Genomic DNA, 26,486 nt, shown 5'->3' with positions numbered 1-26,486 from the left:
TATAATTATAGGTATGGAGTAGTCAGTTCAATTAATGGTCTTTATCGTTCTGCTCTACTGGTTTATACACGCAGGGGCTGCCTGTTTTGTTTTAGGACTGATTGAGCGTTCTGATACAGTCTGTTAGTCTTCTTTCAACCTGTTCATGTCATGCAGAAAACTAAATCACTGTACACTCGAGTTGATGCATGCCCTGTGTCTTAGTGCTAAAATTGGTCTGTGTCTTATGTGTGATACTTGGTCTGTGTCTTAAGTGTGATACTTCATAGGCCTACTTGGTCTGTGTCTTATGTGTGATACTTGGTCTGTGTCTTATGTGTGATACTTGGTCTGTGTCTTATGTGTGATACTTGGTCTGTGTCACTGTGTTATAATTGGTCTATGTTTTATAATATAACTGATCTGTGTGTAATTATTTTTGGTCTGTATCTATGTTGTTAATTTAGGTTTGTGTGTCGTTATGTTTGGTCTTTGTCTATGTTTTATACTTTTGTCTTTGTCTCTTTTGTAATACTTTTCTGTGTCTATGTTTTAATACTTGATCTGTGTCTATGTTTTTATACTTGGTCTGTGTCTCTTTTGTTAAACTTGGTCTATTTCTATTTCGTTATACTTTTTTCGTGTCTATGTTATTAAACTTGGTCTGTTTAAACGTTGTTTTTTTTTTTTACTTGGTCTGTGTCTAAGTTGTTTTGATTGGTCTTTGTCTATGTTGTTATATTTAGTCTGTGTCTATGTTGTTATGATCGGTCTGTGCTGTTTTATTAACCGGAAGCGGAATGCTATATTCTCTCTAAGATTGCTACAATTTTTTATATTTACAAATGCCTCCATAGCAAAAGTTATATGTAAGTAAAGGCCGCATGTACCTATAATGGAACCCAATGGCACTCTGCTGTATATCTCTACTTAAGATTTTAAACTGTTCATGGAATATTTTAACTTCAATATTTATCCATACAATTTAGAAAAATACTGAATACGAAAATGTATCTTTCATGTTGTCAGTATGATGTAGACCTGAAGTACTTGTTTGGGAGTAATAAAGTATTTCTGTTGGTCCCCAGACATGTTCTTATCGCTAATACAAATACTTTTATAGTTTATATTACATTTATCTTTACTAATAACTTTCAAAACTTATTTTTTTCACTGCTCTGCGGAGTATTGCGTCATCTTTGGCCTCATAATCTAAAAACCCTATAATCGTTTTACATTCAACACGTTTTTAGTCTAAATATTTTGAATATTTTCATGAAGAGTTTCAAAATAAAAAATTTACGAATAATAAATAAATAAGGCTGAAAAAACAACAACAACCTAGTCGAGTTCATGAATAAGTTTTGGATCCTCAGACTTCCTAGACATTTTTAAACAATTGTGGTATTTGGCTAAACTGAAGATCTAAAAAAAAAAAACACCTTGTGAAGTGTTCAAACCTTTTCACATCTTATTGACTTGAAAGGTATAGAGAAATTCTTTTTCACGATAGATGCCTTTCCGAAATACACAAAGTCCTTAAAAAACAATTTGTTTCCATGAAACCAGTTACATTGGATCTGGACGAAGTGGTCGGCTCCTCTCCGTTAAGACTAGAACAGAAAGATTTTAAAACTCCTTTATCCCACTTTTAATCTAATGTTTCAGGGTCAAAGGCGTCATCAAGAAGTACATAGAAGCCTAATTCACAGACCTCTATCGTGCGTGCCTGCGTATGCTACGCCTGTAAAAGTTGTTCTAGTTTGCATCTGTACATTGCTATTGTTATAATAGTGACGCCAAGGAGGAAGCTGATTTTTTTTTGCACCAATAACATTATCTTATCTTATTTTATCTTATCTTAAATTCTAATGGAAATATAAAATAATAATAAACATACACACCAAAGACCATTTTAAAATAATGAAAACGACGTATGAAATATTTTAATACAATTTTTTTTCATAGTTATTAAATTATATATATTACACTTAATCACAAACAGATGTACGATATTTCTATAAATAGAAACAAAAGGGGCAGATAACTGTTAGGGTAATTCAAGGGGAGCGATTTCATCGTAAAGATCGTGGATGTCTCCCTCGATGTCTACTTTGGGAATGGAATAGAGGGACTCCTGAATCTCGAGGATGTTTCCCTGGTAGTTGGCGAGGCGTTCTTTCCTCCGCTGAATGAACTCCTCAAAGTTCTGTGACAGAACCCAGAGCGCCACTTTCACGTCCGAGTCCTGCTGCTCGTGGTCCTGCCCAAGCGGCTTGCCCTGGCCCGCGGGCCTCTGTTGCTCGACTTTGGGCACGGCTATTTTCTTGAGATCGAAGGCGTTCTTCCGCATGAGTTTGTCCGAAATGTGCTCCGGAAACTGGATGTTGGCGTCCACGTCGGCGCTTTGGGCTTTGAGGAGCATGTCTCTTTTGAGATAGTTCTCATGGTAGTCCATGTGGTCACGTAGAATCTAAACATTTAAAAAACAATTTTCAGTCATTTTATATATATATATATATATATTGGAGCTTTTCATCTATGTCACATTGCTATAAATATTAGCTTTTTGGTGAATCTGGTATACAGAAAATAGAAAGCAATGATAAGTGAGAATTGGGTTGTAAAGCCCTTGACCTCGGAAGTCTTGAGTTTGAGTCCCGATGAAGACTAAAAATAGGAACTTCGTTCTTAAAAGATGCACCCCCTTTATTTGTGTCCACCCAACTCTAAAGAGTACCTGACATACACCCGGAAAGTAAAGAGATCTCCCCCCCCCCCTTTTCCACTCCAAAACAGATGACTTTTGCATCATTTGTCCCACAGATCACAAGGTCTAAAACTGGAATTTCACCCTTGCGTTCCACTAAAAAAATTCTGGCTTTGCCTTTACTTGCCAATAAAAAATTCTGGCTTTGCCCTAACTTGCCAATAAAAAATTCTGGCTTTGCCCGTACTTGCCACTAAAAAATTCTAGCTTTGCCCTTACTTGCTGCTAAAAAAAATTCTGGGTTTGCCCTTACTTGCCGCTAAAAAATTCTGGGTTTGCCCTTACTTGCCACTAGAAATTCTGGGTTTGCCCTTACTTGCCGCTAAAAAAAATTCTGGCTTTGCCCTTACTTGCAGCTAAAAAAATTCTGGCTTTTCCCTTACTTGCCACTAAAAAAATTCTGGGTTTGCCCTTACTTGCCGCTAAAAAATTCTGGCTTTGCCCTTACTTGCCACTAGAAATTCTGGATTTGCCCTTAGTTGCCACTAAAAAATTCTGGCTTTGCCCTTACTTGCCACTAAACAAATTCTGGCTTTGCCCTTACTTGCCACTAAACAAATTCTGGCTTTGCCCTTACTTGCCGCTAAAAAAATTCTGGCTTCGCCCTTGGTTAGTGTTTAAAAGAGGTTTTCCTTCACCTGGTCATTAACGTCCTTGCTGGTCTCTCGCTTCATGGTAAGCTCCCGGTACTTGTACATGTCGTCCTCCTCCTTGTTCATCTTCATCCAGAAAAACTTGCACAGGAAGCCTCCAAACAGGATGATGATGGCGCAGATCACCAAGGTGATAATAGTCACTTTGGTGGAGTAGGCCATAGAGGAGGTGTCTTCCGGCCGGGCAAACTCGCGGCCATACTCGCACCTAACTCCAGAGAATCCCTTGAGGCAGCCGTGCAAGCACACACCTGTATCTGGGCTGCAAATTTCATTCTCAATTTCACCTGTGGATTTCAAATGTGTAAAACAAAGTCACAAGTCTTTAAAATGTTACGTAAACTAAAAGATAGCATATGAAGAAATATTAAGAAGTGTGAAACAGTGGCGTCACTAGGGGGGTACGAGGGGTGGGGGCCGTACCTGGTGGGTGACACCCAAGTCGGAAAAATGCAAATTTCCAAATATTGCAAGTTTTAAAAATAAAAATTGCTTCCCCGAATGTCTCTCACAGTTTAGTATCAGCATTTCCTAAACTTTCTTAAATTAATTCTACTTGACTTGTTATCTTATATTATGAGAACAATAATGCGTTGTAGACCCACGGAGAAAGATTTTCTGAAGCTCAGAAATGTAGAAAAACGCTTTGCGCCCGAGGCTTCGCCCCGGAGAACTGAGTGAGCTTAAGGCGCTCCCCCAAACATCTTATCCGGCCAGTTGAGGGGCGAACGTAACATTTTTTTTTTTTAAATTGTAAAATGTTGAGAAACAAATAGGCTTAAACCACCTAGCGTGACAATCGACAAATAGGGCTGCAAACTCTCTCCACAGAAATCAGTCTAAAGCAACTTTCACAGCCACTTCTCAGCTGCTGCCCTTGAAATTCAGGATTTCTAAAAGGGTGTGACGCCATGTTTGACGTGGACGGCCAAGTTTTTGCTCTCCTCTTTTCGGCTTTCATGTTGAGGCTGACTTTGGTAAACGTGTCAAATCTTGTCTAATGATATATCTCACAAATATCAATTGACCTTCAGTCGCCACTTCCCTTAGACGGCGAATGCTTATATTGTTCAACATAAAGAAACAAAATAAACAATATTTCTTTTTTTATAGGGGAAAATTTTTTTTTTATTAGATTGGGTGACACCCCGAGCTGACCGCACTGGGTGAAACCGATTCTAGTAACGCCACAGTGTGAAGGACTCACTTTTTTGGCACATATCGTCACATCTGTGGACACAATCGGGTCCGTACGTCAGGTATGAGCAGGTAAAGTTGCACGATAGTCCCGTCCATCCTGGCTTGCATCCGTCGGTGCACAAATGTGTCCCCGGTGTGCACCCTCCGCTATTGCAGTGGCAGTCGGTAGGCTGAATAATCTCGTATCCCGGTTTCTTGAGAGGGACGCAGCCCTTTCCGACAACTAACCTGAAAAATACATATCTCCATTAGAGGAAGCAACTTAGATCTTAGTTCTTTGGAAATAAATATCTCCTTAAGAGGTCCCACCTTAGTCATAAGAAAAGAGGAATCCAAAGTAATGATATAATTCCAAAATTTTTTACTTGCTTTGGATTGAAAATGTTTGTACATTAACTAAGTTGTAAATACTTTTTTTTCAGAGACACACAATTTTTTCAAGTTCAAAAACCAGTGATAGTAAGTTTTGTATAAAGCAGTAATGTCCAGCCTAGGACCTTATGATTACGGTATGCTATCAGGATATATATATATATTGTTCACCCATCGTGGTTTGTTATCCAGATGGCTGAAGGCTTTGTACTGGAGTTTTGCACCTCTTCATGTGGCTGGCGACTACTGGTGAGTCTTAAATAAGCCGGAGTACTCGGCTGCGATTTGGGCAGGTCATTCCAGCTGGAGCTAGTGTCATTTGCCTTTTTTTTCTCTGAAGCTTTTCTTCAGCCAGATCTGATCTGTTCTAATCAGTTTGTGAGCCAGTTTCACATCGTGACGCCATAATGCTCTTGTTTTTGTTTCCATCGTGGCAGCTTATTGCTAAAGGCTTTTAGAGACATTTAAGGGTGTCCATAAAGCGTTTTCTTTGTCCATTTTGTGATCGCTTCCCTTCTCTTAATTGGCCATACAGGAGTCGTTTATAGATGCTTACTTTTTCCATTCTGTAGACGAGGCCTTATGAAAAAATTCTACAAAAAGACTTAAATTATAATTAATTAAAATAGGTGTAATTTTATGACAAATGACCGTTAAATTGACTTACCGGTGACCATCTTTGCATCCACTCTCGCAGTAGCCTGTTATTTTATCACATATCTCCGTCTCGTTCTTGCAGCGACATACTTGTAGACATTTTTCCCCAAAGGTCCCTTCCGCGCACTCCCATATCTGAAACATACACTATTATAATTAACTTTGTCATTGCAAAATGATCTGGAAAAAAGGCATTAACCAACAAATGCTTGCGACATGGTGTTAGATGGCCGAACAAAATCTCAAACTACAGTCTGTGGGGAAACAAACCAGCAATCACAGATATATCATCTCATCTGTCCGCGTGGTCCCATCTTGTGCATAGGCCACCAATCATCTTTCTCCAGGCATCTCGCTTCTGGGCGAGTCTCTGCTTCTCCTCCTCATCATCATCATTAGGGTGAGGGCTTGAGAGGCTCAAATGCTCTCTTGTAAAAGCGCTTGACAGAAACCCTGCTGTCTTGCGTAGTGCATACATGTCACCATACAGGTCGAGAATTTTTTGGTTTCCCAGACCTGTCGAGACAGAGATCAGCAGAGATCTGGGGCAGTCAAACAGAATATGCGACACGGTTTCTTCTTCTTCCCCTCAGTGGGGGGCACCGTGAATCAAAATTTGGCCATGAGAAATATGAACCAACAGGACAGTGGCGAGTCTCCACAACTATTCATACGACTGGAGCATCTGCTTCCAAATCGCGGGGCTATGTATTCCTGGGTCGTCCACTGTTTCTGTTTCCTTGGGTTCCAGATGAAGGCAATATAAAACGAAATGAAAAGATTAAAACGCGGCTGGATTGGACATACTAGGTGAAGATCAAAATAAAATATTGCAAAACAGGCTCAGAAGTCGAAGATCTATACAAGAGGCCCAGACTGCAGGACGGTCATGGACCCAAATGACGGCTATAGCCCAGACTAGTGGCCAATGATAAAGTACTATTGCGGTCCAAGGCTCTAAGGATTAACATCTATAGTGTACAGCTGTTTATGTCGCCGATGGTTAACAAGTGAGTCATGTAGCCACAACGTCTAACTACCGTTACTTTTCCCAAGTAACAATCAACAACAAACAACAGTAACAACAACAACAAAACCAAACAACAAACAAGAAACAACAACAAAACGAAACAACAAACAACAACAACAAACAACAACAACAAACAACATAACCAAACAACAAACAAGAAACAACAACAACAAACAACAACAAACAACAACAAATAACAACAAACAACAACAAACAACAACAAACAAACAACAAGAACAAACAACAAGAAAAACATATAAAATATTTTTAAACAAAGCTTCTACGAGGTGTATTTGTATCCACCAGTTTGGATCAGTCATGCGCTTAAATTTGTAATTGATTTTTACAGTAATTGGTTTTTAAAAAGATTTACACAGAATATAAAAAAAAAGGGGGGGGGGGACTCATGTCTCTCACCTCCTAACCACTCTGCTGAACAAGTGGGAAGCGTGGTCGAGAGGCTAAGTGCGCTTCAACTTGGCTTGGCTTGGCTACCTAAAAGGGGTCTCGAGGTTCGACACCCGACTCGGGCGTAGAGTTGTGTTTACTGAGCGCCTAAAGGCAGCAAGGAAAACCAAACTCCTAGATACCCCCTCTCCCCCCCCCCCCCCCCACTGGTCCACAAATGAGATTGGACCAAAGCGCTCTGAGCATGCTATAAGCATGAAAGTAGCGCTATATAAAAGCTATAATAATAATAAGTTTTGTAGAAACGATTTTTTTGTATACCTTATAGTCAATAATGGCGAATATGTCTGGTATGTTGACTAGGGTCATAACTACCAACAGAGACCTGGACACAGAGGGGCACATTATTTCCAAGGTCGAGTCGACATTTGGATAAAATACTTGACAGGGGAAGCCACTCCAAAATTCCTTAGAGCTGAAAGGTGGTCTGTATTCGAGTCCCTCACTATCGTACACCTCAACAAGCAGCTCACTGAAACGTGGAATAGGCGGAGGGTGTTATTACTTTAAAAAAAAATAAAACCTTATATTTGAAATATTTTGATTCACTATTTGGTTTTGTCTAGCGCTATTTCAAGCTTTTAGCTTTCTCAATGCGCTATGATCCTATCGCTTTGTCCGGACCAGCTAGGAAAAGGGGGGAAAGGAGGTGGTTAACGTGATCAGTTTTTAAATGCATGAATTGTAACTATGGGCTTAAGTCTCCTCAAAGGGATTCATTCAACATATATAAGCACATTTGTCAATTACGATTTCTTTCTTTTGTTCGATACCAAACAAAATAATTAATTACCAACAGTTAATTAATTTACTGTTTTTTTGTTTTGTCAGTTACTAGAAATGATTGTGCAAAATTTCAATTAATCCGAGAATGGGTTTGGAAGAAATAACGTGTACAAACTTTTTACCAGACAGATAGAATGAGTCGATATAAGCCTTGTAAAATGGAAAGAAAAATATGTTAAATCCAGAGATCTTACAAATCAATGCATACGATAAAAAAGTCAATATCCCAGCTTTCGCCTGGATTCGAACACGACACCCCATAGTTCGAAATCCAAGCGTCTTACCTCTTAGGCACTCAGCCCATCATAGGATCAAATGCGTAATGCAAAGTTGAGGTCTTATATCTACTAAACAGGAAACTCTTTCTTGCTTATTCGTAATGTGAAGGCAGTTATTTATATTTCCATGGGTTGTGGTGGCCGAGCAGTAAGGATGTCGAGCCCGAGGAAGGGAGGTCGTGAGCTCGAATCCCAGTAAAATGTTCAAGGAATCCTAATCCATTTTTAATTTATATGTGAGATTAATTACATGCTGGCCACATGTAAAACTTTCCCTTTCATACCATACTGTCTCTAGGGCAGATGATGTTCAGAGCATCTGTTTCTTTGGTCAATAGTTAACGAGCAGGGTGTCATGTGACAGCACAACAACCAACCGCCTTTACTTTCCCCAAATAAAGTCAGGTACCCATTAGAGTTGGGTGGGATAAGGGGCGCCCAAAAAAAAATCAAAATTTAAGTATTTACCGAGATTCGAACACAGGACCCCAGGTTTGAAAGTCAAGCGCTTAACCGCTCAGTCACCGAGCCCCCTTGTATTCTGTGCCCTATCTCTACGATTAGATGGTCATGCAGTAAGCGCTCTGGCCTGCCGTCTTGATGGTCCCGCTTCCATCCCATGCCGTCCTGCGGGAGGTTTGGGTTTTGATGTTATAATCTGCGATTCTGAAGTACTATCCGAAACATGTAAAACAAACATAACAACAAATTTATTTGTGAAGCGGGGAGAAATAACTTTACAAAGAATATAAGTTTTACTCTATACAACTATTTGCTTTTTACCGTAGAGTATCATCTTTCAGCAGGTGTAAAGTAATACTATTCACTTGGTAGATTCGGTCCAATTCTACTGACCACCACGACAACCAGGCATTTTTTGATCCATAGAAAAAGTCCAATTGATAATGCGGTAAGTAGTTGTACTGGGGACATAAACACAAGGCAGTTATAACATTGAAAAACAAATAATTTCGTCTCATAGATTGAAGCCTGTTACATACATGCCAAATTACGAACTTATAAGGGATTCAATTAAGACATGCTTCATAGAACTGTTTTTCAATTATCTTCCTTTCCCGTAAAAATACTCTATAAAACAAAAGTACAAGGACAAAAAAATAGGAGACATAAATTATGACCCGAGGGAAATCAGGACATTGTATTTAAGAATCACTTTTGACCTAGAAATTTACAGACAGTTCCTTTATCCGACAGACAGTGCAAGTGTCTTTTGACAGTACGTGGTACTTGGGTCCTGACTGTGGCACGTGAAAAAAACACACCCACTGTCTCTTACGACTTTGCCGATAGGCCTTACTGTATGAGCATTCAGAGTGTCATTTCTACAGGATTTCTGTCGGTGAGGAGCAAAAGCATCACACTAAGATCTTACTAAAGGACCGGATTTGGATTTGGTAAAGGCTTCAGCTATTGGAATAATGGGTCCCTTAATAATCCAACCCAACCACTGGCTTTGGTCTTTATCCAGCCTTTTTTTTGGGGGGGGGGGCGGAAAGGAGCGGACATAAGATCGTATGTACAGCTACTAAAATTATACTTTGTTTTTAGTGTAGGCTCTCACCAGGAACTTACTTGTTTTTCCTTAGAGTAGAACCTGACCTTGAAACTCCTATTATAGGCTATGTTATAAGAAGCACAGTTACTGCCCGTATAGTGTGGATAACACAGGCCACGCCAACTTACACCGGTGTGGCTGTCACATCCTGTACTCATGCAGTGACACAATAAATGGCAGCGCGGGCCGTAGAAGCCAGTAGCGCACTCTAGGATACCCAGGCCGCAGATGCCCATGATGATGATACCGTGTTGTGTGGCTTTTGGGGTGATGTAGAAAATTTGGATCTTCGTCCCTTGGAGCCCTTTGTGCTGACATATGTATCTCTGGGCGCTTGAAGGAGGCCGATCCAGGAAACGGGTCTCACCGCAAATCTTATCGTCCACCAGCAGAAATACGAAAAGAGGAAGTACACATTCGATCCACGAATGATGAACGATGACTCCTTCCAAATAGACCACTCTAGCGTAATTTACGGTCAGTGTTAAGCGCGAAGTGTTGTATACAGTTATACAGTTGTCGGTATGTTCAACTTTTAGTTGACTACTAAAAAGGCTGTGTCTATAGTTTGTCATTAAAATGGATTCGTAAATATCGGTGCGAGGATTTGAGAAGATGTTTACAACCGGCGATGGCGTGAACTGCATCCTGTCAATGTTGCGTGCAGGCGAATCAAGAATCTTGAAGATGCAGCCGACGTTTTCGTCGCCATATGCGTTTTGGCAACCATCCGGACAGTGGCCTGTAAGGGCGTCGCATTCACTTCCTTTATAACAATTGCAAGCTTGAGAACATCCGACACCGAACATGCCATAGTCGCAATGACTTCGACAGTCGGGTCCAGTGAAACCGTCCGTACACGAATGTACCTGCAATGAACACAGATGGAATATCGAGCTTGATCGGATCCCCAGCATCCTCCCTTTGAGGTACTGGATGCATTGGAAAGTTAATGACACATAGAGACCCGGTGTGAATGTCACATTGGCACAAAACGATGTATCTATGTAAACAGACAGATTGGTGAATTCTGTTGCTACTCCGGAAATATTAATCTGAACTACAGGGAAAACATTTTTAAAATCTACGTCGTACTGAGGATTTCTCCCGTACACGTCAAACATCATCGTCTTACAGTGGATGAAGCTGCTGTTGGATATTTTGTACTGTTGGTCCTCAAGATATCGAGTCGATGTCCGAGTAGGCTTACCGATGCTGATTTCCCGAAGCAGTGATTGACTAATGAGGCTACTAACCAGGTGAAGGACACAGTACCAGTAAACGAGATGTGATACAAGGAACATAGAGGCATATCGTCTTAACCCACGAACACATAATTATTCATAGTGTGAGCCTAGCTCAAAGTTTCATGTTTTGGTTTTTGTGTTTTTGAAGGCATCGTTTTCATAGACATGAATAAACATGTATCCTGTACAAGTGCTGCTCCAGGAATGGGGAAAACCCGATAAGCGCACCGGTGTGAAATGTATGTTCTGCGCCATAGAAATGTTGCCAATCTTTCAGAAAAAGAAAAATATTAAAAAAAAAAAAGACAATACCTTTATTATACAACTTAAAATGTAGGCCTAATAAAATAATTTTAACAAATATTTGAATCAAACCAGTGATTTTGACACCTGTGTAGCCTATTTATCAATTCAGCCAACGGTAATTTGTAGTTTTGTAATTTTTTATTGAGTTATAATTATATTGACATCTAGTTCTAATACTTACTAGACCAGTGGTTCCCAAACTTTTTTGTCTCGTAGACCATGTTTTCTGGTTTTCGGTAGACTCCCTGCTTAACTTGTATTGCTTTTTTTGCAAATTCATCAACTCCAATTTTTTAAAACTAATTTCTTACTGTAGTGAGTCGAATAATGAAAAAGAAACTTAAATTTACATTTCATTATGTTATAGAGATTTATCTTTTTATTGATAATATTCAAATTTATATTAATTAAAATAACAATTAATATTTATAACTGGAATCACCAAACACACTGAAATCATTATTTTCAGGTTTATCATACGTTGCTACATTATGTTTCATATAGGAATTTGTTATTATATGATGTAGTCTTTCCAACATTAAATATTAATTAATTAATTAAACAGCCTTAAGTATCCTTGTAAAAGTTTCGCAAAGAGCAGTTTCTCAAATATTTCTTGATCTTTCATGTGTGGCTCAAATATAGGCACCACGGAACTGTTTTCACTAACAGAAGAAGGGGCGAAAGCGAGTAACTGTCGCCTAAACCAGTAAGCTTCGGACAGGAGGGGATCAATAGCCATGGCTGGCTACCAACCTAGAAGAAGGAAAACTCTGAAATGAAACCTCTGCTAATTGCAGATATATCCAATCACGAGAAAGGCCTCGGGAGTCAATCCTAAGGAAAAATTAGAAGCCATGCACCCTTAGGCAGTGCTAAATTCTGTCAGGGCCTGTGACGCCGCTGACCCCAAACTGTATATGTCGTTTGCAAAGAATTACACAAGAAGCTTTTATTGTTATAACTCATACCACTGATGTGTCCTTGAACTGTAGTGTTGCTGAAAAAAATTCTTTCAATAATATAAGATGTAGCTTTATGTAAAACTGTTTTTAAACTAGCTTCAACGTCTGGTGAAATCAATGTTTTGCATAAAGTTGTTTCCGTATTAGGCTGTAAGTAAAGAGATGTTGCAAGACGCTCACAAAGCAAACTACAGTCACCTAATTCCAAGAGCGTAGTCAAGAGAGGTTACACATTTCTACCAGTGGCTGGGTTCCACTAATAAAGTGCAGTGAATAGTCATCTGCTGAAATTGAAAAACACTAAATGTGGCTCAACAAAGATAGCTAAGAGAGATTCTATGAGTCAGTTATAGAGATCGGGTCTAATTCAAGGAAATCCTATGCCGAACTGGGAGTCGACCCCTTAGGAAGGTTGTGACAGAGCGTCGCATGAGGTTTGCGGGGCATAATACGCATAATAAGAGTTTCGAGGACATCCTAGTAGAATTTGGCGCCACACTTTCATGGAGGTCCTCAGAGCAGGTGGGAAGAGGCTTCAGACATTGCCAGTGACAGATTTTTGTGGAAACAGCTTGCCGCCAAATGCGCCGAACGGCGCGGGAGGGTATAAATCAATAAGAATAGCACATTACGTTTTTGAAAAAAAAATTACTGTTAGACTTAATCAGGCAAAAGTTTGTGTGATAATTTGTATTTTTAATACAACAATGTTGTATTATTTTTTAAATTTTAAAGAAATTAGCCATATGCCTAATATTGATATTGTATAATTACAGTTATGTTTGGAAATGCAAGAAAAAGGCATGCATTCCTGAAAAGTCAATGATTGGTTGCACCTCTTAAAGGTAAGGTACTGCAAGTATAATTTTCCCAATGCACTTTTCTCAAAATTGGAAGTACTTGTATTTGAAAACTAACTTTCCATGAAAATGTAAATCATAATATATGTTATAGTTGCTTTTAGATGAGTGCAATGTCCATCAAATTAACTGAATATCTGCCTTCACCTTTAGTAATAATTCATAAGCAAGGTCAGCGCCATGCCAGTGACTCTACACATTAACTCAGTAGCTCATTTTAGGTACAGACTATTTTTAAAATGGCAAAATTATATAATTATACTTAATAGCATATATACATTTAGCATGGTCAACACATATTTTTTTTTTCTTTTGCATCCATTTTTTTTTACCTAGATAACTTTCTGTTACAAGGAAAGATGAGATTCTTGGACTCCTGCTTAGCACCACAAGGAAAACCCCATCATGTTGCGAAATAAAAGTCTTGGACCAATTTTAATAACTTATATTATAGTGTAAACTCTGTAAATATTTATGTAAATCTTGTCATTCAGGCAATAGGTTTGGGATTAGTATTTCTTTAAAACTGTTTGAGATTCTACTACAAAACTTTTATTCTGAGCCCCATTAAAGCAAGAGGGAGCACAGTGGATGAGGGGTAAAGCACTTGGCTTCTGAACTAAGTTTTCTGGGTTCAAATAAGGCTGGGATTTTCAATTTCAGAATCTTCTGAGTCCACCACGCTCTAATGGATACATGGCATTAATTAGGAATAAGTAAAGGCGGTTTGGGAATCCTTGGCGGAATGGTTAAGTCATGGGTTTGAATCTCTGTGAAGACTCAGATTTTGAATTTCGGGATTTTTAGGGTGCCTATGAGGCAACCCAACTCTAATGGGTACCTGACTTTCATTGGGGAAAGTAAAGATGGTTGGTTGTTGTGATGCGCCCTGGCCTGGTCTGAAAAGGGAAGTTTTTTCTACAGGTGGTTGGTTGTTGTGCTGGCCACATGACACCCTCGCTAACCATGGGGCACAGAAACAGATGAACTTTACACCATCGGCCCAATAGATTGCAAGATATGTAAGGGGAATAAAAAAAAATAAATTAAAATAAGAATCTAACAAAAGTTAACATATAAAATATGGTGCATTCTCCTTAAAACTAAAACCCAGGTGGGAAGGTTGAAAATGATGACAAAAAAACAACAACAACAACATTAATTAAATATTCTTAATGCCCTTTGCAAAACTTACTGAGAAAAACATGCATGTTGTTCCCTCGTAAGTTTCTTGACAGAGGAAATCATGTTTATATTAGATTTAAATTAAGTAAATACAAAAAAAAAATATTATCATTATTTCAATTGACTGTATCCAAACCTTGTGAATTATTTTTCAGTTATAAGTATATTGAAATGAATGGATAATCATGAAATTGTTAAATGCATTTTTAATTGCTGCTATCATTCCATGACTAAAGAACCAAACAAAAATTATTTTTTTAAAAATTAATTTCAAAATAATTTTTTTCAAGCTTAGAGTTCACATAGAGTAAAACTTTTTTTTATTTAGATAATGCTTCAAGTTTATTGTATCATATTAGTTTTTACTTTTTATTACCCAGGATATTTAAAAAATATGTCCACTATTCTCACATTTTCCTATATAATGTAACTTATATTCATACAATGCTCAAAATAAGCTATAATCTTTAGGCCATACAGAGTTGTATAAATTAACTTGTTTAAATACATTGTAAATGTATATTGCTTGGATAAGAATAAAGTTTTTTCTGTTGACTATTATTGTTAAAGATTTGTTGATACTCCTGCTTAATCAATTATATATAAAGGTCATTATTTTTGTGATAATAAATGACAGTACATGTTAGTGAATGAAAATTTGTGACATTATTTCAGCTGCTATATTAATGTGAGGTACCAGTACTTTGGTATGTGTCCTATAACAATTAAAAGTAACATATTGAAATGAATAGTCTGTAGAATTGACAGTAAATACATTTAAGTGATGAATTGTGATCTGTGTGAATTGAGAGCTGATCATGTATTGAATGTGTGTGTTTGATCTTTACATCAAGTAAATGTTAATGAACAATTAATTTTTAATGAATGAATAATTTAAAAATAAATACAAAATTTAACATAAATTTTGAAAAGGAAACATAAAGCCATAAAAATCTACTTTCTTTTAATAATATTTTTTTCATCATATCAGAATTTCCTACTTTATATCCTTAAAATAAAATATAATTTACTATACATTATTTATAGTAATGTCAGAACACAAAACCATAGTTTTAAAATAAAGTGAATCTAAGCTAAGCTGTGATCTCTTATAATTATAAGCATTTGTATATTGACTACACACAATTTAATTATTATTTTTCATCAAACAGGAGTTTAAATCTTGAGATAAATAACTCATAGATGTACTTATGCAATTAGTCAATAAAAAAACATAGTCAATGAAATAGTAAAACTAGTAAATGAGATAAAAGTAAATTAAATATCAACTCTGTTGAAGCCATAGTTGTCTCTTTATATCTTGTTTAGTGGACTGACATTTAAGTGGCTATTAATTTCATTGATCATCTCCCCTTGAAATGCCATTGTTGTCTCTTTGAAACCTACTCTATACCGAGTCAGAAACCCCATTGGCAGCGACAAACATGCTGGGTATTACTCCCTTAGAGCACGTGAGAGGAAGCGAGCAGTGAGTTTTAAGGTTGCCTTGTCCCCGTACAAGGACAGCCTCTGTGTCGGCCATGAACCAGCTATCTCTCTATCTATAGCTTGTCCCAATCGTCCTTCGTGCAGAACTCTTCATTTGTAAAGAATGTGTTCTATTGTCTCGACGTCCTCCATGCAATGGCGGCACCGTGTGTCGTAGTTCTCCTTCCACCGTCCGAGGTAAGCACCAATGGGACAGTATCCGACTCGGAACTGGGCTAGGACCGCCTGTTCCGCACGATTAAGTTGCCACCATGCATCTCTTTTGTCTGGTCTACTCATTGCCCAGTAAAGCTCACGTCCCTTGTCCGAAGAATTTCAGCCATCGAACCAAAGTGCCAACAAGCGTTTGTCGGCTAGGGCTCGTACACTTTGGTAAGTGCACGGTTCATCATGCTCGAGCGCGGTTTTCGCGAGGTGGTCAAAGTAATGCTTACTCCGAATCGTAGGAGACGCCCTCCGACCGTTAGGACGTCCCATACCCTTCTGGCACCTTCATTAAGCCCCTCTAAGGCCTCTAGTGCGGACATAGAATTCGTGAAAAGGACTATGTCGATGGCTTACGAAGCCCCGTCCTAAGCTATACCATCTTAGGCGCTAACTTGCTTTAACTGACATAGAAGAGAGCACCTGGTTGCATACACCTTCAAAACGAGACAGCTGGAGGTCACTTATAAGGGCCGCATTATACACCATAAGAAAATCCACTGCCGAGGACAGACGTAGATGGCAAAAGAAAAAATCTGATTCTACCACTGGCGGACAACGAGTTATGCCTGTGCTTATGTGGCAAAATATGTAGGTCACAGCTGGGGCTGAGTAGCCAATGGAAACATAGAATTCCTCATTAATCTTCGGACTCAAAGACAAGCCTATCATTTTTGAAACATAGTTTGTAGCTTCTGTAAATACATGAACTGCCATCACCAATGACACAAGTCCCCTGTGAGTTTGATGGCTTATAAACATCTTACTTCTTTGCCTTCTATTAAATGGTCCTCCTCTCTGTTCCACTGAGTACTTGCGTTTATCCAAATATCATTGAGATACGTAACATGTCATCGTTTAGAAAATAAAAGCGAGAATCTCAGCAACTTGTGTACAAGTCAGAAGTCATTAATAATACTTGCCATTTAAAAAAAGAATTTAGAATAGTGACTGATTATTCGATCCATTTAGGCCTATAAATTTATATAGATCTATGTGAATGTATAATGATCCTTTACACTTGACTATACTTTGGAATAGTCTTCTTGAACTAAAGTAGGAAGGTTACACCTTGAGTTTTACTGTGATCTAGATCTAGAAGTATGCCTAGATCTCACTGTGTAAAGTGTTCAACATGTTTATTTTTGTTTGCAAGACACTCAAAACAAAAAGTAGATCTAAGTGATAAAAATATTAAAATGTCTAGATCTACTCATCTAGGATTCTACACTAGAGTATCTGTCATATCGTGATCAGAGACGTAGGATTCTGTAGATTTATAGATTTATTCCATGACAAAGACCCTGGCTAGATAATAGATATAGATCTACTGATCTAGATCTAACTAGAATTAAACTAAAATACTCGATTCTAGATTAGAGAAGTAGCTTTCTGTATCTAGAACTAGAATCAAAATATAGATCTAGAATAGTTGCGGCAAACGTTTAATTTTTGTTTTTTGTTTTTAATAAATGCACGTAAAAAGCGTTGTATTTTGGCAATAAAAAATACCCAGTTGGAAGTCAAGTAATTCAAATGACTTATTAAAGAATGACTCCAATAGTATTTATTTATTTAGATCTGTATTATATGATTTATAGGCCTATTAATTTTACATCAATTGTCCAAGAAAATCTAGCTCTAGATCTATTTGAATTTAGATTAGGCTATAGTTGTGTTTTTTTTTTTTTTTTGTCATTTAATTTAATAATATATAATACCGAGATGAACTTTTTCTTTGTTTCTCACTAGACGTGTAGAGTCGTTTCGATAATACTAATAATAAACGAGTAGAAATGTGTAGCTTGGAGTGTCATAACCATATTAGGCCTCCTATTATTATTTTTTATTTTGTATATCATAACAAATACGCATTTAGCGTAACGGTAAACAGGTCTTCATCAAGATTTAGTGTAAATAAACCAAACGCAGAAGCACTGAAAGATTCTATTTTTAGAATTCAGATTCTATTTTTTGGAAAAAAAAAGTGGCATTTTATAGGGTGATCGAAAAAAAAAAAAAACTTTTTTGACGATCTCTTCAGCAAAATTTTATTTATTATATCAGATAGTCAGAAAATGGATGAAGTTTTTACACATCTAATCAAATAGAGCGTGCGAAAGTCTTACACTCAATGCAGGTCGATCCAAGTGACTGACGGAGTAAATTTCTTCTTTGGCATCATCATGGATTTCTCCACATTGCACCATGCGCAAAAAAAAGATGCGCGACGGCACTTCGACTCTCTTTGCCTTTGTAAAAAACTCGTAGTTGGTGTTCCATTAGTATAGTTCCATGATTAGACTACTAAAGATTCATTCCTTAACCATCACTTATTATTTTAGTTTAGTGTAGGTTATAAAAGTAAATTGGTCAAAAGGAAGTAAAAATGGACCTCTTGGAGGTTCGCCTTAACATTTTAAAAAATAACAGTTTGACCTTTCCCTTTAGGTGGGTGGGATAAACCGACAGACGAGGCATACAAACTGAAAAATAAATACGTTAAGAACAGTGTATAATGAGGGAGACACAAATAGCACACAAGACCAACAGACCTTCGGAATACAGACATGCAACGCACGATACAAATAAAAAAAATGATATACACACACAACAACGCTTACTGCACACACAACACAACATAACACAAACACACACACAACAACGCTTACTACACACACAACACAACATAACACAAACACACACATAACAACGCTTACTGCACACACAACACAACATAACACAAACACACATACTACAACAAACACACACACAACAACGCTTACTGCACACACAACACAACATAACACAAACACACACACAACAACGCTTACTACACACACAACACAACATAACACAAACACACATACTACAACAAACACACATACAACAACGCTTACTGCACACACAACACAACATAACACAAACACACATACTACAACAAACACACACACAACAACGCTTACTGCACACACAACACAACATAACACAAACACACACACAACAACGCTTACTGCACACACAACACAACATAACACAAACACACATACTACAACAAACACACACACAACAACGCTTACTGTACACACAACACAACATAACACAAACACACACACACAACAACGCTTACTGCACACACAACACAACATAACACAATCACACACACAACACACACACACACACACAAAACACACAAACACCACAACACAACCCACAACACAACAAAAGCACACACATACAATACAACAACACACACACGACACACAAAACACAACACACACCAAAAAAACAAACACATAGACAACACAAATACACCTAACAAAAAACACACAAAACATACAGACACAACACACACACAACATAACACAAACACACACACAACACAACACAACAACACACACAGAAACACACATACACAACACACAACAACAGCAGACACAGAACACAAACAACACACATTACACACACAACAACACACACACAACAGAACACACACAACACACCACAATACTCAACACAACAACTCACAACAACAACACACACAACACTCATACAACACACACAACATACACAACACAACAAAACACACACTCACACAACACAACACAACAACACAACTACACACACACAACAACACACACACAACACACAACACACACAACACCACAGACAACAAAGCAACACACACAAACAGACACACATACTATTTTCTGTTATATAGTATAGATAGACTTTATAATGTTCTAATAATGATAGGCGTCTGTAAAAATCTATATTAATATAATTCTCTTCATGGCTCAACAGTTTGGACAAGAAGTAAAGAAAAGATCACTCTTTTATTTCTGCAAGTTGGACGGACTGAGGTTACCCCACCCGTCACTAAATAGCAGGGCCGGACTTAACCGTTTTGACCAAGAAAGATCACTTTTTAAAAAAACATTTCTACCCCACGTAAATTTAGCGGAGGGGGGGGGGACAAGTAATCTACTCTGTATTCACCCGTCACTAAATAGCAGGGCTGGACTTGACCATTGTGGGGCCCAATGCAAAACCGATTTCGCGGTGCCAAGTTTGGGTAGGGATATGGATAATAAGTGAAAATTAAGAGTTCGTATTACAAAATAAATTCGTCTTTGCATCGTATTCATTCTTTACTACGTACACAGAATTACTTTACGAGCCTTGCGTGTAGCAAAGTCATAGAGTATATCATAATAATTCCGTTTTTTGCATAGATCACGCTCAATAGCAAGACTTACCAAATGTTTCAATCCTCGAGAATTATTGAATTTTAGTAATTCTTCATTAGTTTGAGGCGCGAGATTCTTCTTTCACTACCTTCCACAATTACGGGCATTGCTTAATGCCTTTTTTTTTTTAATCGCGCCTAGAATTGGCGTTTTCCATATTGAATGACACCCCAAAATGACAACCTTTGTCTATATATTTCAGGAGATTTGTGTCTTTTCTAACGATTTTAATGATTTCCGGATATTTCCAGGACTTTTTCGAATATATTGCAATTTCAGGAGATTTCCAGGAGCTCCTTGTAAATCGACAAAAGGCAGCGGGAAATCTGTTATAAGTTATAAAATGTTTTAATTTAATAATGTATGCACCTAGAATTAGCGCGGGTTATATGAAAGTGTGGGGCCCAATGCGGTCGCATAGTTTACAGTGGCCCTGCAAAATAGCCCCGTATGCTACGCCGCCTGTCGACTAGTATTAATAATATCTACTAAAAAATTTTTTTTACAAACATTTCAAAACGCAATTCTTCTCGACTTTTCTATATTTATGTCGAAAATGTCAGAAACCGCAAATAAATTTGTACTTATCTTATCTTATCTTATATAATACAGACGTTACTTCGGCATTACAGATGATTATTTCCTACGCGTCATGCTTCGTTTTGTTGAGGGACTTTGGGTAACAAAACAAGTCAGTGACATCTTGCTTAAGACTTGGATGATCTAAAGACGATTACGCCAATTACAGTCGTACATGTGCTATATTGCCTTCAAAGTTCCTTTAACTATGCAACCAAAAATATTTAGCATGCAGGAAAATCCTTTTTTTTTTTTAAAATAAAGCTCATACACAGGACGACGGAACGCGGATCTAGCTAGGACTTACAGCGTCAAAACTCCAAAGCTCATACCATGCAACCAATCACATATCCAACTTTTTCAAATAAAAAAAATACTTTAAATAGTGAGATGCACAGTGATAGTAAATACAAAAAACTAGACGACTTCCTAAGGTTAAAGACTGACTATTGCTACATAGGTTATGTTCCTTATCTTATTAAGTAATCACTAAGCACTGAAATGTGTTTTGTTTTGTTGGTCTTTTTTTTTTTAAAGTTTCGTTTTATCGTAAGTTGTTCTGTGTTTCAATGGTTGACCTAATTACCGAAAGACGCCATTAGAAAGGGAGATATAGTTCTACAGTATGCTTGGCGTATTTATCTCCATTCTGTTAGGTAAGTACTATATTAAATTATAGGATTCCTCTAGCCAACGCCATTTATGACTCTCGTGTGTGAATTTATAATCACCTTTAACTTTACCGATCCCTTTGTACTTGACACTATAGAAGATTTGTCAACCGTCTTTCTCCATTTCTCTCTGTCTTTTGCCTTGAATGTACAATGCGTTCGTGTATCGTTTATTGTGTACATCTTAAAGTCTTTATCATCCTCATCTGTCCCTTGACTTTCGTCCTAGGTATGCTGTGACAGTTTGACTAACCGATTCTCTCCTTTTCTCCCGATCAGCAGCTGTTCTAAGCAGGATGTCACGAGACAGGCCAATCCATTCTTTTATGTTACCCAGCCAGCCTTTCTTTGTTATGTTACCCATCCAGCCTTTCTTTGTTATGTTATCCAGCCAGCCTTTCTTTGTTATGTTGCCCAGCCAGCCTTTCTTTGTTATGTTTCCCAGCCAGACTTTCTTCGTTATGTTATCCAGCCAGTCTTTCTTCGTTATGTTATCCAGCCAGCCTTTCTTTGTTATGTTATCCAGCCAGCCTTTCTTTGTTATGTTATCCAGCCAGACTTTCTTTGTTATGTTACCCAGCCAGCCTTTCTTTGTTATGTTATCCAGCCTTTCTTTGTTATGTTACCCAGCCAGCCTTTCTTTGTTATGTTATACAGTGTTACCCAGCCAGCCTTTCTTTGTTATGTTATCCAGCCAGCCTTTCTTTATTATGTTATCCAGCCAGCCTTTCTTTGTTATGTTATCCAGTCAGCCTTTCTTTGTTATGTTATCCAGCCAGCCTTTCTTTGTTATGTTACCCAGCCAGCCTTTCTTTGTTATGTTATCCAGACAGCCTTTCTTTGTTATGTTACCCAGCCAGCCTTTCTTTGTTATGTTATACAGTGTTACCCAGCCAGCCTTTTTTGTTATGTTATCCAGCCAGCCTTTCTTTGTTATGTTACCCAGCCAGCCTTTCTTTGTTATGTTACCCAGCCAGCCTTTCTTTGTTATGTTATCCAGCCAGCCTTTCTTTGTTATGTTATCCAGCCAGCCTTTCTTTGTTATGTTATCCAGCCTTTCTTTGTTATGTTACCCAGCCAGCCTTTCTTTGTTATGTTATACAGTGTTACCCAGCCAGCCTTTCTTTGTTATGTTATACAGTGTTACCCAGCCAGCATTTCTTTGTTATGTTATACAGTGTTACCCAGCCAGCCTTTCTTTGTTATGTTATACAGTGTTACCCAGCCAGCCTTTCTTTGTTATGTTATACAGTGTTACCCAGCCAGCATTTCTTTGTTATGTTATCCAGCCAGCCTTTCTTTGGACGACCTCTTCTTCGGGAAAATTGCATTTGGTTAAAACTTTAATTTGAATGAAGTTCCTGTTTAGGTTCATTAGGAAATAATGAGAAAGATAAAGAAGAGAAAATGATATGGAGAAATATGGCTGCAGCCTGTACGGAACCAATCTAAACCTCGAGAACAACGTAAGACAATATAAAGGGGAAAAACTTGAAGAGATTTTGTAATACATTATCAATACATTATGATATGATGATCAATTCATTAGTATTCAATGCAGCGGTGACACCAAAAAGCTTCCTGTTTATGAGCTTGCTTCCATGTATGTAAAACTTGATATGACTTGAAAATACATTTAAATTAGAAAATAAATATGCATTGTTGACAACATTATTTAAGGTCTGAAATTTAATAACGTGCTTTTTGAATAAGCTTGATGGACATCATAAAATGATGGATCTCTCTCTCTCTCTCTCTCTCTCTCTTGATATCCTGCTGAGACTTTGTCACAAAAAATGCCACAGCACACCTATGCCAAAAAGTCTAGGGACAAATAGAGCTGAAATTAACGTTTTGAATAGCTTTAAGACGCTTAAAATAAATATTTAAAGAACGCAAAAGATAAAAAAAAAATTTTTTGGATTGTGATATGAGTTAAATTGAGATATTTTTAAATTTAGATCTATATGTCGCTGGGTGGTTTGTGGCCATAAAACTTTGGTGTGGCATTATTCAGGAGAGTATCTTTATTCATTCATCTTCAGACTCGAAGACAAACCTTATTATTCCTATTCATCAGAATCGAAAACATTGCCATTCATATTACAGTAGACTGGAGGGTCGCAGCATTAATTTAAAATTTGCTGTTGTTTTTATTTTTTATAGTCGGTGGTGCGCTCTCCGACTTCACAGACCTGCATTGTGTTGGCAACACCAGCATCGTAGTGCACTTGTTCGAGTGGAAGTGGACGGACATAGAGAAAGAATGTGAATTCCTGGCCCAGGCAGGCTACTGTGCCGTACAGGTAGGTCTCTATGTGCCCAGGCAGGCTACTGTGCCGTACAGGTAGGTCTCTATGTGCCCAGGCAGGCTACTGTGCCGTACCAGTAGGTCTCTATGTGCCCAGGCAGGCTACTGTGCCGTACAGGTAGGTCTCTATGTGCCCAGGCAGGCTACTGTGCCGTACCAGTAGGTCTCTATGTGCCCAGGCAGGCTACTGTGCTGTACAGGCAGGTCTCTATGTGCCCAGGCAGGCTACTGTGCCGTACAGGTAGGTCTCTATGTGCCCAGGCAGGCTACTGTGCCGTACCAGTAGGTCTCTATGTGCCCAGGAAGGCTACTGTGCCGTACAGGCAGGTCTCTATGTGCCCAGGCAGGCTACTGTGCTGTGTAGGTAGGTCTCTATGTGCCCAGGCAGGCTACTGTGCCGTACCAGTAGGTCTCTATGTGCCCAGGCAGGCTACTGTGCCGTACAGGCAGGTCTCTATGTGCCCAGGCAGGCTACTGTGCCGTACAGGCAGGTCTCTATGTGCCCAGGCAGGCAACTGTGCTGTGTAGGTAGGTCTCTATGTGCCATGGTTTGAATTTTCTGACTTGAGTGTGCAGTCTTTGATCAACAAATCCTGGTTTTATGAAAAACTGTTCTTAACATAACTATAATGTAATAGTGAAATGCTATTTTAGAACTTTGCTTGTTTAATGTTCGGACTATATTAAACAGAAACATGCTGAACAAATAGAACATGGCATGAAAGAAATGAGTCGAATACATAATATATAGATAATATTGTTGTAAATCTAAGGCAGACAACTCAACGAGTTCTATAGTGAATAGATGTGTTTATTTAACAGGACAAACACATTACAGCCTTCTGCATTGAAAAAGTCTTGTTACTAATTATTATACCAGTCCTTTCACCAGCAACCTGAATACGGACAAAATACAGCTTTTCCCGCTTCACTCCAGGTCCCCAATACAGTCTTCAGGCAGCACAAAGGACGGCACCTTAGTTCCCCAACAACAGACTCTTCCTGAGCACTTCCTCTATCCTAGCATCCTCCTGTTCTGATTCAACAGAGCACAACAAGCACTGTTGCAAGGCAGGGTTACAACAATATCCAATATACTTCATGGATGTATATATAGTTCGTCCATTGTGGTTATTCCAGATGGAGCTTGACTCTGTTGCAATTTTTCTCTGACGCCTTTCTTCTGTCAGCTGTTTTCTTGTCCACTTTAATGTGTGCAAGTTTCTTTTAGCGCTGCGCCACGATGATCTGTTATGTGCTTCTGTCTCCAGGTGGTAAGCCAATGCTGAACGCTTTCAGATACTCTTTGCGGGTGTCCATGAAGCATTATCTTTGTCCACCTCCTGCTCGATTTCACCCTATTAGCTGGCCATAAAGGCGTCTTTTAGGGATGCGGGAGTCTTCCTTTTTGAAGACAGACTGCATCTGTCTGCAGGCTCTCTGAATACTTTGCAGATCCGCTCTTCGGAGGACTTCAATGTCTGTTATATTGTCTTGCCATTTAACATTCATGATTTTTCACGCCTGAAAGAACTTAAGTGAAAACATTTTTATGTGAACAGTAAATTAAACAAATTGGCATTCTATAGAATGATTAGAACTAATATTTTTTTCAGAAGAATGCCTGTACTATCTATCTATCTATCTGCAGACATCTGTGGTCACAGAAAACAAGTATGAAGTTACAAGACCATGGTGGGAGAGGTACCAACCTGTCAGCTATAAAATATCTACAAGGTCAGGTACTGAAGATCAGTTTGCAAGTATGGTCAGGACCTGTAACAATTTTGGAGTCAGGTAACGGCCTAAAAGCGTCGCATCTTAAAAACTTTTCATTTTCTTTTAAATGCCGGCCTTATTCTCGAACCATAACCCTTAACCCAAATGTTTAATTTCTTGAATGAACAAAACTAAATTTAGTAACAATGTTTTAAAATAAAATTTTATTAGTATTTATAAAGACAGTAGTAACATGGGGTTGTGGTGGCTTGGTGGTAAAGCGCTTGGCTTCCAAACCAATAGGTCCATGGTTCGAATCTCGATGAAGACTGGGATCTTTATTTTCGAGATTTTAAAGACGTCTCTGAATCCACCCAACTCTAAATGGGTACCTAACCTTAGTTGGGGAAAGTAAAAGATGTTGGTGATAGTGCTGGCCTAATAAAACCCTGCGCAATAAGCGTTGGCTTAAAGAAACAGATGACCGCTACATCATCTGCCCAAAAGTATGCAAGGTATTCTTCGTTGTTTTTTTTTCTAAAATATTATTTACTAGTGCTGCCCTCCACCCCTTTACATAAAAAGGTTTACGTTTGCACCACCCCCCTTTTTAGGCTTCTAGGAGGCTTTGCAGTGCACTGCAAGCGTTTCCTTGTAATCTGAGCTTGAAAAATTCATTCTTCAGAGTCTCCAGCGCAGAAGTAAATACCTTTTTATTCTTGTGTTTGTGTTTGTGTTTGTTGTTCAGAATCATCAATGACGTAGTACTGAACCACATGGCAAGGGGAGATGTTGGTCTTGGCGTAGCTGGAAGTTTTTTCAACGGCACAGGACTCTACTACCCAGCAGTACCGTACAACGTGACACACTTCCACACACAGTAAGTTGACGTTTGGTCCAATTCATTTTGT

The 26,486-nt window shown here is 38.3% G+C and overlaps 2 protein-coding genes across 3 annotated transcripts in view; one reads left to right on the top strand and one right to left on the bottom strand.

Moving 5' to 3' along the window:
* Window positions 1–1,913: 1,913 nt before the first annotated feature.
* On the bottom strand, window positions 1,914–11,206 carry LOC106071374 (uncharacterized). Of its 2 annotated transcripts, none has more exons than XM_056039614.1 (7): window positions 9,787–11,206; window positions 8,977–9,116; window positions 7,391–7,601; window positions 5,642–5,766; window positions 4,610–4,830; window positions 3,388–3,689; window positions 1,914–2,452 (listed from the first exon to the last, which is right to left on the bottom strand). In XM_056039614.1, the coding sequence occupies exons 1-7, from the start codon at window positions 11,071–11,073 to the stop codon at window positions 2,030–2,032; spliced, it is 2,709 nt and encodes a 902-aa protein (XP_055895589.1). In that variant the 5' UTR covers window positions 11,074–11,206; the 3' UTR covers window positions 1,914–2,029. The 2 variants fall into 2 exon arrangements, with proteins under 2 accessions (XP_055895589.1, XP_055895590.1); XM_056039615.1 differs by having other exon boundaries at window positions 2,362–2,452; window positions 3,327–3,689.
* A 10,182-nt stretch (window positions 11,207–21,388) lies between these two features.
* Window positions 21,389–26,486, top strand: part of LOC106071375 (uncharacterized) — a 35,102-nt gene continuing 30,004 nt past the window's right edge. The window contains exons 1-4 of the mRNA XM_056038241.1: window positions 21,389–21,530; window positions 23,712–23,851; window positions 25,508–25,653; window positions 26,324–26,455. Of these exons, the coding sequence (XP_055894216.1) occupies window positions 21,500–21,530; window positions 23,712–23,851; window positions 25,508–25,653; window positions 26,324–26,455 (449 nt within the window). The 5' untranslated portion in view covers window positions 21,389–21,499. The remainder of the gene's footprint in view (window positions 21,531–23,711; window positions 23,852–25,507; window positions 25,654–26,323; window positions 26,456–26,486) is intronic.

The sequence above is a fragment of the Biomphalaria glabrata genome, chromosome 8 (assembly GCF_947242115.1).
Source record: "Biomphalaria glabrata chromosome 8, xgBioGlab47.1, whole genome shotgun sequence".
In the NCBI taxonomy this organism is placed as follows: domain Eukaryota; kingdom Metazoa; phylum Mollusca; class Gastropoda; family Planorbidae; genus Biomphalaria; species Biomphalaria glabrata.
This window is presented reverse-complemented; position numbering and strand designations above follow the sequence as displayed.